Here is a 12,611-nt window from a genome sequence, read left to right on the forward strand (position 1 = left end):
ACAAGTAATTTATGCAATCATTACAATTTTCTCTACAGAACAAAAGTTCTTTGGTAATGTTTCTCATTGAAGACCTTTTTCTCTTATTTTCAAGTAAATCTAAGTATCTAAGTATTTTATTTTATTTTTCTTTTTATAAATAGAAGCTTCCAAAATGCAGACATCGTCAAATGGAAACTCGTTGGAAGTAAAGAAAGTGCAAAAAGATGAGACATTGTCATCTGCTTCTCCAGAAAATAAAAAGATTGGTAACATGACACAAGAAGAGATGTTCCATTACGAGAAGTACGTTCAGGCACAAAACAAAATTTCATTCTCCAACGAGAGAAGAAAATCAAGGAGAATTGCAGAAATGCAAATTCAGAATAAAAAAAAAGAAATGGAAAAGGATGATGACAAGGTTCAAGCCGCAGCAAAAGAAATGAAAATTAAAAATGTAAGTTCATTTTGGGGTTTGCATTTTCTTTCTTTTTTTTATTATTCAAATTTCACCCCAAACAAGGCACAGTGCTACTTTAAAGTAGGGGGCTACTATCAGGGACATAATTTGCGGGGGCATTATGAAGGGAGATGAGTAGAAAGATGTTTGTTCACATTACACTTGAACTTCTGCATATCAGTACAGTTGGGAAAGCAGAATCCCAGAAGGGAGTTCCAAAGACTTGTAGTCCTGGGAAAGAAACTATTGGAGTAAAAGGCTCTCTTGCACCTAGAAATCTCTACTGTAAAGGGGTGGGACTTAGTTGCTTGTCGGGGGTAGTCACGTCGAGGAGGTACAAGTGTTTGCAGTTCGTCAGAGCATTCACCATTAAAGTATTTACAGAACAGGCAAAGGGATGCAACATCTCGTCGATGGGACAGAGGCTAAGCCTAGATGACAGTTCAGGACCTATCCGGTTGACAACTTTCTTTTGAACCCTGTCCAGGAGTGAGAGACAAGCAGCAGATGCACCAGCCCAGATGTGACAACAGTACTCCATACATGGGAGAATGGTGGCCTTATAGAGGTACAGGATACTTTCAGGCGTACATAATTTTCTAGCATGGTAGAGAGAGCCCACCTTCTTTGCAGCAGCCTTGGCAATACTCTCAATGTATCTATTCCAGTTCATATTCCCTGTAAACGTTAGGCCGAGGAGTTTAAAGGAAGTACTTTCAGGCAATGTGTTCTTGGCCATTGGTGGTAGAGAAGGTTTCTTGTAGTTATTGAAGGAAACCAGCTTAATCTTGGCAGCATTGAATGTGACCATCCATTTTTTTTGTCCCCATTCCACTACAGATTGGAGGTCACCCTCTAGTATTTCTGCCATTTCCTTAGATATGTGTTCATTTGTTTTCCCCTCATATCTGTTATAGAGAGTGGTGTCATCGGCAAATATACCCATCTCCGAAACAATTTTATCAGTGAGGTCATTTATGAATATCAGGAATAATAGAGGTCCAAGGATGGACCCCTGAGGTACTCCCGCATTTATATCATATTGTTTAGATATACGACCGTCGAGGACAACCTGAATTTTTCTCTTACTTAGGAAGGATTTAATTACATTATGTATTCTTCCAGTGATACCATATGATCTAATTTTCCTTAAAAGACCATCGTGCCATACCCTGTCAGAAGCCTTAGATATATCAAGGGCTATCGCTCTACCCTCCCCTGTTTTGTCCAGTGAACGATATATACGTTCAGAGACTACAGTTAAGATATCTGTTGTTGAACGGGCTTGTCTGAATCCATATTGTTTGTCAATCAGGAGTTTAGCAGCTGTTAGGTGCTGGACTAGGGCTTGATTAACTAAGGACTCAAATATTTTGGCGAAAAGTGGGAGGAGGCTAATGGGGTGATAATTTAGTGGGTCAGTTCTTTCACCAGAATTCTTGAAGACTGGTACCACAGAAGCGGTTTTCCAGTAGTCGGGAAAACAAGATTTGTTAAGACATTTATTGTAAAGTTTGGAGAGAACTGGAGCAACCTCGGCAGAGCATTTTTTAATAGCACAGCCGGGATGAGGTCCACATGCTTTTGAGGTCTCTAGGTTTTTTATGATACCATGTAGGGGTGATTTTCAAATCGTCTAGTGTGGCGTCTGTCCGCAAAGGAAAGTCAGGGAGGGAGTGGTGTGCCGGGTCCAATGTGGAGTTTGAGGCAAACCAACTGGCAAGCAAATTAGCCTTGTCGGTTGCGGTGCAAGCAACCTCATGATTGTTTGATAGTGGGGGAATCGTTGACTGCCCATTATTTACTACACTGTTGTAGATTTTCCAAAAATCACGAGTTCCTAATTTCTGTGCTTTGATGCATTTTCTGGTGGTTACAGTGTAGTCTGTCTTAGCTGTCGCTATTACTCTCTTACAATTATTTCCAGCTTCTATATACTTCTGTTTGTTTGAACTGGACTTATGTCGGTTGAATCTGCAGAACGCATGCTGCCTTTGAGCAATGGCAGCTGCACGAGTAGAAGTAAATCATTGGGGAGAGTGGGGCTTGCTGTAAGACATAAAATACTTGATCTCATAAATGATACCATCATCATCATCACTGCTACTACTACTAACAGTGTCTATATCACATTTTCACCCTACTACTACTACTAATACTACTATTACTACTATTACTAACAACACACCTATCATAGCACTTCTACTAAGTAGTTATAAAACACTCTCCCTTCCTTATGTTAAGAATAGGTTTCTAAATAATATTATTATTTAAGCACAGTACTGCATGAGTACTGAAACAATGCCTGATCTCATCCCTGCTATACTAATTAAGAAATGCTCAGCTGAGCTAACCCCTATACTTTCCGAACTCTACAACAAATGCTTTGCTGAATCCTGCTTCCTTAATAGCTGGAAGATGGCCTCTGTGCTACCAGTGTACAAGAATTCTGACAAAAGGACCAACCTCTAAATTATCATCCTATCAGTCTCCTCACTCTCTTCACTAAAATCTTTTAGACGCTAATCAATCAAGCACTAGTTCACCAGCTTACAAAAACTAATCTTCTTTCTGACAAACAGTGCGGATTTAGGTAATGTCATTATACTGCAGATATTTTAACAGTTATCTCTGAATGCATATACTATGCCCTGGATAAGGCAGGTGAATCCAGGGCTGTAGCCTTCGATATATTCTAGACCTTTGACAAAGTCTGGCATGAAGGGCTGCTAATGAAAATTAAATCATACGAATATGATGAATTGCCGAATATAATCAGATCTTTCTTAGACAATGGGACCATCTAGGTTGTTATTAATGGATGTTCTTCCAAGCAGCATAATATTAATGCGGGAGTACCTCAGGGGCCGATCCTTGGACCACTATTTACATTTATTTTTTAAATAAAAGAATTTTTTAGCGACTATTTGAAAAACGCTCTATTATGTAAGCATTTTTCGAAAATCCGGAAGTAGTGTTTCTCCTTGTTTTGAACTATGGATGAACAGAAGAAATTTGTGTCTCCATAGGTAAAAACGAGTCACATTTTATAAGTTTTTACTTTAAAAAAAAAAAAAAACAGTCGAAGAACTTTTTTTTTTTCTCAAAGAAATACATGATTTAATATATTGTATTACCACTTTATGAAGTGAAGTTTTTTTTTTTTTTAATATCTAAAAAAAAAAAAAAAAAAAAAAAAAAAAAAAAAACATTGGATGAAATAGAAATAATTTTCGTAATAAAACGAAACTTTCGGTGCAATATAAGAAGATTTATATGGTTTCACTTAAAAAAAAAAAAAATCAATGTAGTTAAAAAAAAAAAAAAAGGTTTTACACTTTGGACTTTACAAGTAAATTTCCAAAAAAAACTTTTTTTTTTTTTTTTTTTTTTTTTTTCAATTACAATATATTATTTATTGATCTTTTATTTTCAAATTGTGATATATAAAACTTTGGTACATAAATTAATTAGAGCCTCGTTCTGAACAATCTGAACAGTTAGGTCAGGTGACATGTGACACTGGTGCTTCTACCATTATTGACCTGTGAATGATGAATAAAGAAAGCACGAGCCAATTGTGGAAAAACTATGAGGAAGCGAAAGTGTATCGAAGAGAAAAAATATTTTGCAAGCGGAAGGTCTGGCTTGTTTCATTTGTCAAAGACAAATGGCAGAAATAAGATAAAAAAAAGACAATTTTTGTTGGAGATGCCCTACACACAAGGAAAGACACTTTCCATAAAACAAAGGAGTTTTTTTGGAAGGAACTAAGCTTTCTTTCACTTCTTTTATTAAATTATTATATTTTTGGTCTTTTTTGCTCGAGGCAATTATTATCAAATCCGACCAAACTGTAGAAATAGACTAGAGTGTCATTGCTAAAAGGAAATACCACAGAGATAGATATTTGGAGATATCGATACTGTCTCAAAAATTGGATTTTTGACATATGTACCCGACAAATCAGCTCAAACTTTGCTACCTATCATTAAAGGGGTTTTTGTATTACTGTACACATAGATTCGAAAAAGTTGTCAAAAAACAAATATATAACAAATAAATGTTATCAAAGGCAAGATAAGTTACTTTTCTACCAAACTGGATATAATTTTCGTGGTTTTATTCAATGTAACATGTTTATTCAGCTCGAAAAGCATACAGTGTTTACCGATGTAATGGGAAAGTCAAAATGGCGCTGATTCTCTCTTTAACACGGTAAGTTCGGGGAAAGGTGTTATAAATAATAAACTAGACAAAATACTGTTAGAAATTCGCTCAATATATGTTACCGTGACATAGGCTGACATATATTCGGTGGTTTTTTAATAATATTTTGTCTAGTTTATTATTTATAACACCTTTTCCTAAACTTACGGTGTTAAAGAGAGAGTCGGGCGCCATTTTGAAGTTTCCAATACATCGTTAAACACTGCATGTTTTTCGAGCTGAATAAACATGTTACATTGAATAAAAACACAAAAAATATATCCAATTTGGTAGAAACGTAACTTATCTTGCCTTTGATAACATTTATTTGTTATATATTTTTTTTTTTTTTTGACAACTTTTTCGAATCTATGTGTACAGTAATACAAACCCCCCGGTTCACAAAATTACGTGGACCCTGTGACTAAAGTGCATACCAACACGGTCGAACACATGTGGATGGTATGCAAAAGTAGACTTAAATCTATGTATGGCACACCCGCACCATCACATTTGGACGAATTTATGTGGCAACAACAGTATGGTCGCAGGGAAACCGACGCTTTCAATAATGGCATATGTCAAATTGCAGATTTTTACAAAGTAAATTAACCAAATATTTCTTGAACAAAAAAAAAAAAAAAAAAAAAAAAAATTCGTTGAACTGCTTTATACAAACAAACATTTGAACTTTGCTATTTAAAATCTGTTTTGCTATTTAATTGATTTATCTTGCCTTTGGTTGCCATTATTTATTTTTATTTTATTTGCACTTGTTCATTATGTTTATAGTAATAAATGTTCGAAATTTCTTTGAATTTTTTTCTTTAATTCTTTGAATAAAAAAAAAAAAAAAAATTACCTTTAGCTTAACTTTATATGTCGCCATTTTTTTTTTTTTTCTTCTAACTCTGCCCTCGTCGGGAGGCAAGTAAATAGGAAGGAATATGGTGACTGAAAAACGTTTTTCAACCACCATAAAAGCATTACAATACATTTAAACCCTGAAAAATTTCTGCCATGCGCCCTTGTTGTTTAAAGTTAACTAGCCACTACTTTTGTTTCAAACTGTAAAGAAAAAAAAGCGCTTTCAGGCGCCCCTATTATCCCAAAGAACCATCTATGTAAACATTTTGCAATATTTTTCAATTTTTTAAACGAAAAAGTTGTCAAAAAACAAATATATAACAAATAAATGTTATCAAAGGCAAGATAAGTTACTTTTCTGCCAAACTGGATATATTTTTTGTGTTTTTATTCAATGTAACATATTTATTCAGCTCGAAAAACGTACAGTGTTTACCGATGTATTCGAAAATTCAAGATGGCGTCTCACACCCTCTTTAACACCGTAAGTTTGGGAAAAGGTGTTACAATTAAAAAACTATACAAAATACTATTAAAAATCCACCGAATATATGTCAACCTATGTCACGGTAACATATATTGAGTGAGTTTTTAACAGTATTTTATCCGGTTTTTTATTTATAACACCTTTTCCCAAACTTACCGTGTTAAAGAGAGAATCAGACGCCATCTTGAATGTTCCAATACATCGGTAAACACTGTATGTTTTTCGAGCTAAATGAACATGTTACATTGAATAAAAACACGAAAAATATATCCAATTTGGTAGAAAAATAACTTATCTTGCCTTTGATAACATTTATTTGTTATATATTTGTTTTTTGACAACTTTTTCGAATCTATGTGTACAGTAATACAAACCCAAAAACGTTTAACTAAACTGCAAAAGCACCTATTAAGCCACATAAGTTTTATAATTGAATCCCCCTCCCGCAAAAAAAGAATGAAAAACAAAGATGTTTGGAGCTTATGTTTTTGTAAACCACATTAAAAACTACGTGAGACAACAAAAAAAAAAGTCCCCCAATTTGTTGTACTTTTCTTTAACTGTAAGTCATTAAAAAAAATGTCAGTCCGTAATTTTTTGATTGGTACGCCATGTGAGAAGGCAGTTTTCTAGGTGAAGCAAGCCGTCGGTCATGCTGCAGCGCACGCGCGCTGCAAAATGGTGGAAAGTTATTCGTGGGTTCGGGGGGTTAATACCATGCAAACGGTAAATTTGCCCCAAGTTTGACTATCAGATTCGTTGTCAGGGACCTCAATTACCTATAAAAAAAAAACAAATTAGAGTGGTCGGTGTTTTGTAGTAGCGGATCTGGATATTTACCTTTTTTCTTTTTTTTTTTTTTTTTTTTTTTTAATTCTTTACAATCAATTTTTATTTAAAATTAAATTATTTTCTAAAATATTTTTGTTTATAAGTAAAATTAAGAAATTTAAAATATTATTTATTTCATTCAAATCTTCATTCAAAAGGGTTACTTTCTGGTAGCTACACCGGTTGTTAACCTAAATTTTCCGAATTTCAGAACGAGGCTCGTCTGCATCGTCCAAGTTTTATGATATCAGTATTTTCATTTAATATATTTTGACTCCAGTCTCGACCACGACGCAACTGTTTCGGGGTTTTTTTTTTTTTTTTCTTATATATATATATTTAATCCTTTGACTTACTCGGACTCGTCTTTAAAGAATTCTGCTAAAATGGTGAGTTCATTTTTTTTACCACACGTTATTTTTTACTTTCTATAACTGATGAGAAAGTTGTAGTTTAATTTTGTTTTACTGTACACTTAGATTCCAAAAAGTTGTCCAAAAAAAAAAATACAATAAATAAATGTTATCAAAGGAAAAAAAAGTTATTTTTCTACTTAACTGGATACTTTATTGTTTTTATTTAATGTAACATGTTTATTCAGCTCGAAAAACAGTGTTTACCGATGTATTGGGAAATTTCAAATGGCGCCTGATTCTCTCTTGAACACGGTAAGTTTGGGAAACGGAGTTAAAAATGATAAACTATACAAAATATTGTTAGAACCCCACCGAATGTATACCAGCCTATGTCACGGTAACATATTGAGCGAGTTTCTAACAGTATTTTTCATAGTTTCTTATTTTTAACTCTGTTTCCCAAACTTATCGTGTTAAAGCGGGAATCGGACGCCATTTTAAATTTTCCAATAAATCGGTAAACACTATGTTTTACGAGCTGAATAAACATGTTACATTGAATAAAAACACTAAAAAGTATCCAGTTAAGTAGAAAAATAACTTGTCGGAATTAGCTTACCGTCGGAATTAGTAGGGGGGAGGGGGGGATAAAAGACGTTTGAAGTCTTGCAACGAAATGTCGACGTTGCTTACAAGCAGTCTTTCCTTGTAAAAGTAAAAAATGAGTAACGATGGTCGAAGTGTATTTTGTCTAAAAGCCAACAACTACCACCACAACTGTAGAGCGGCCATTCCTTTTATCTGCTCCAACTCTTAGTCAACGAGATTCACGCGTGACTGGAATGTCTATTTAACTTGTAAGGAATAGGCACTGTTTCTTTGTTTAACGGACCACCGGCCTTGTTGGTCACAGCTACCAGCACTCCTTTCTTCCCCACCGACCTACCCTCGGCAAGTCAACCAATTTAAAATTCTCACACATTCCCCACAAAAAAAAAAAAAAAAATCTTTAAGAGAATAAAACAGTTTGTTTAGACTCCTGATAAACTGGGTCTACCAGTTACAACTCCTTGAGGGTTGCAAGTCGGACAGATCCATTGTTTATCTTCTGGTGGTTCTTAGACCCACACAGCTGAAGTGAAACCAGTCACTGCATCTATCGCAGGCTATCATTGGTCTGGTATCCTCAGGTCTATTACAGCTAGGACAGATCCAAATTATAGTACTCTCTCTCCGTTGAGGGTCGTGGCTTATATCCTGTGAACTCAATGGTTCCATGCCTATCAGGTCAGGTTCTCCAGGCTGTTAAGAGAATTCCAGAGGAAAGAGATGCATGATAGAGTATGTGTCTATAGCTCCATTCCCTTTCCTCACCTTTACCATGCGCACCAATTCATCACTTCCGTGGATTAGCTGCAGAACTTCACCTAGGGACCAGAAAGGCCTCGTCTTCAGAGGGCTTTTATGAGCACTATATCGCCTTGTTTTACTTTATCTTCAAAAGAACAATCAGCCAAGCTCATTGCCCTTTCTCTGAGACTCAACATATAGTCCTCATTCCAAACTTTCCTAAATTTAGTCAGGCGTTTCTTTCCAGAAACGCAGGGTTTGAATCAAGTCACTTCGACTAAGAGGATTGATCATTTCCAGATCCTGATTTTCCAACCGCATTATTATTCCCTGACCAGCATTTGCATTCATGAGAGAGTTATGGGTTAAGACTAGTGATGGGACGATGCCAAAATTTTTCCCGATTCCGATTCCGTTCAAAATTTCCGATTCCGATCCGATTCCGATTCCGATTCTTGTAAAATTTATACATATTTAATTAGAGATTTTTTTTGTTTGTGTTTTCGTAAATTTTCAAATTATTACATAAACCCCTGGTTTATGTCCGCGTATATTTTATCTCAAATGTTTGCCTTGTAATTGATTAAAAATTGTAACACAACAAAACATTTATTTTGATTTTAAAACAAAGCTATATTGTACCAGTTCGTATTTACTGTATAACATGCTACTTACATGAATAGTGGAAAATATTCGAAGATTGGTGGGCAAAATAAGAAAACGATGTAAGAACAATATATTTAACAACGCCACTTAGCAAAGCCACATCTCATTGTTACGAACGAATTTCTAAATAATAATATTACTATTATGAAAACCATTTTTAACGTGAGATTGCGTGAGCTTTCTGTGCTTTCTCTCGCAGCTAAATCCCTATTCCAAAATGAAATATTACTTTCATAGATTACGTGTTAGAACATTTTTCTAATTGGTGGAAAGAAAAGCGATCATTTAGAATTTAGAGTGTAAGATCAGTTTCGAATATAAATTTAACGTAAAATGATCATCATTTCTGGCCATCCTAATTCTTTATGGATATTAACTAAAGTGTTTCCCACTAAATTAAGTTCGGTTTGCAACGTTGTAAAACCATGTGTAATCGCTTAAAAAGTAGACACCCTATCCCCAATAAGCGCACATAATTTAAAATTGGTAACACACTACAGCTCATGTTAAGTTATATTTATTTGTGAAACTGACCGTCTATTTTAAATTCCTAATCGTTTTATATTAGTGTTGTGTCGATTAATCGGAATCGGGAATCGGATAAATCGGTAATTTTGGGGGTATCGGAATCGGTATTGGAATCGGAAAAATTTGTGCCTAATTTCCGATTCCCAAATCGATTCTTTTAATATTTTTAAAAAGTTCATTTTCAATTGTTTGTACCGATTATAAATATTTCTTTCTTTTAAACTATTAGTAAAACTAAAGAAGATCTAGACTTATTTTATATGCATAAAATAAACAAAACAAAAATTGAAACTTTGCGAAAATTCGCTAGGTAACCTTTAGAAGAATGCAGTTTATTTTCAAAGTAGCGAAAGAATTGTCTAAAATTAAAGAAATATTTTGCCCAGAAAAATAATATCAAACATTATTGCTAATTAAATGAAAAGTAGAATATAAAAGTGTTGGGTTTTGTCGGTATGTTTGCTGCTCCCTCACTTGGCAATCGGTATTGACAAATATAACAAGCCGTGCATGCATGGTCCCCCTCTATGTGATAAAAAAGTGATACATAACTGATAAAAAAACAATTTTGAGTGAAAAAAAAATTTTCAAAAGTTTTCAGAAAAATGACTAAGTTCAACTTTTGCTCCACACCCAATATTAGCCCTAAAACCTCCAGGGCTTGTGACTCTGATTTTTCCCAGGGTCAGTGATACTTCCATCAGGTGTATATCAGGTATGCCCATGGTTTTGCCAAGTTTCAGAAAAATCTAATGAATGGATGAAAAGTTATTCTGAAAAATATGTCAATTTTGTCTATTTAGAGTCATTTTGAGGTATTTTTTTTACCTCTTTTGCCCCCATGGGGGAGCTGATTACTTGTAAAAATGGACAAACGGCTATGTTTCAGGCCTTAAGACATGTAAATTTGAGTTCAGCACCATAAAAAAACACTAAATAGAGATACATAATCACATTTTAGACAAATATGAAAAAAAGAGCCTAAAAAAGGGGTGGTTTTTAGCCCTAAAAGTTCCCGGGGGGCGCAAACCAGAGTTTTGCCAGGGTCAGCGATACTGAATTTACATTTGCAACAATTGCCTTCACATTTTGGACAAGTTTCAGTAAAATCTAATGGACGGGAAAAAAGTAATGGGGCCAAAAGTGTCATTTTTGCCATTTTGGGCATTTTTGACCCCTTTTCAGCCCCTGGGGGAGCAACGAGAGTTTTGTTAAAAAAAAAAACTCGATGTTGTGCACATCTACGTATTGGAGTACAACTTGTGGCAAAATTTCAGAAAAAAGTAATGGACGGTTATCCGGGAATCATCCGGACGAACGAACGGACAAACGCCACTGAAAACTATAGTCCCTCTCCGATAAATCGGGGGGACCAACAAGGAATGGGCAAAATTGTGAAAAGGCTTGGCCTTTGATTTAATTTGAAATATGCTTCCAGTGTGATTTTCTTTGATTCTGCCGGTATTGTTTATGTTTATACTTAAGGATTGCTACGACGGCGCCAATGCCGTCTGAAGCCGAGGCCTTTCGATGCCGTTGGTTTGACAACAATACTTTTTCACACCCACTTGCCAAATTTCTCAAGGAGTTTAATATGAAAAGATTTCAAACGAATAGAGTTTTATTTTATTTTCCTGGAGCCACATTGTCTGACACCGTCGCATTTTTCTCGGGTTTCGGAAAAGTTAAAAATATACATGAATATCTCACAATGAATTTATCAAAGTCTGGATAAAATAGATAAAGAGAAAACATTTAGAAATTTTTCAGATTGAAAAAGAAATTATATTTACATTTAAAAGTTGAAATTGAAATTCTACTTTTGGACGATATTTGTAAACCCACTAAAAACCAAATTATTTTTAGATCTAGGATGAAGCTCTAAACTGTCTTCACGTATTAAAAAAGGGTGCTTGTGCAGTTTACACTATGTTAAAAAACGAAAAATAAAAAAATATATATATTTTACGTACTCGTTATGGAATGAAGTTCTCATTAAAAAAATCACGTAATTTCATCAAATAGTTTTTATTTTATGCCGTAAAAACGATTTGGGAAATTCGGAATCTTCCTAAAAAAACTGCGATAATTAGTCAAGGGAGCGTAAAACAAAAACTATTTAATGAAATTACGTGATTTTGTTATGAGAACTTCATTCTATAACGAGTACGTAGATCTATAGAGTTTAGTTTTACTAATAGTTTAAAAGAAATAAATATTTATAATCGGTACAAGCAATTGAAAATTAACTTTTGAAAAATATTCAAAGAATCGATTTTGGAATCGGAAATTATACACAAATTTTTCCGATGCCGATTCCGATTCCCCGAAAATTACCGATTTAACCGATTCCCGATTCCGATTCCGATTCATCGGCACAACACTAGTTAAGACATTCAGATCAGCATCCTCAGAGCTCCTATATGTCAGGGGGCGGCTATTTTACTGCCCTTTGCACATCAGACAAAATTGTTATTAGACCAAAATAGTCTACTTTACCGCTTCCTATTGCTTTATATAAGCAAGATTTTATGGTCTTGATAGACCTCTCCCAACTATCACCATACCAAGGTGAAAACAGTGGAATTGTGCAATGTTTTAAGTCATATGAATTCGTCTGCTATAATGCCCCGGTTAATGATTCTGGCAGCAGCATTAAATATGCGAGCATTATCCGAATAAAGGTGTTTAGGGATTCCATTCATGTTCGTGAACTTAATGAATGCCCGAATAAATGATTTCACAATCATATCCGGAACCAGTTCCAAATGTACAGCCCTAATACACATGCATGTAAATAGAAGAATGTACATTTTATAGTCTTTTTCTTGTCCTTTAACATAGATATGGCTTGTAAAATCCACACCGGTATGTAGAT

At 34.7% G+C, this 12,611-nt stretch overlaps 1 protein-coding gene across 4 annotated transcripts in view; it reads left to right on the forward strand.

Moving 5' to 3' along the window:
- LOC145241317 (uncharacterized) overlaps positions 1–12,611 on the forward strand; it is a 148,138-nt gene that overhangs the window by 68,899 nt on the left and 66,628 nt on the right. For 2 of the 4 annotated variants that reach the window (XM_080104128.1, XM_080104129.1), the window contains one exon: positions 144–436. The exons of the other annotated variants lie outside the window; for them this stretch is intronic. In XM_080104128.1, the coding sequence (XP_079960254.1) occupies positions 144–436 (293 nt within the window). The remainder of the gene's footprint in view (positions 1–143; positions 437–12,611) is intronic. 4 annotated transcript variants of the gene reach the window in all.

This window comes from Euprymna scolopes, chromosome 20 (assembly GCF_053919585.1).
Source record: "Euprymna scolopes isolate OS-2025 chromosome 20, ASM5391958v1, whole genome shotgun sequence".
Lineage (NCBI taxonomy): Eukaryota > Metazoa > Mollusca > Cephalopoda > Sepiida > Sepiolidae > Euprymna > Euprymna scolopes.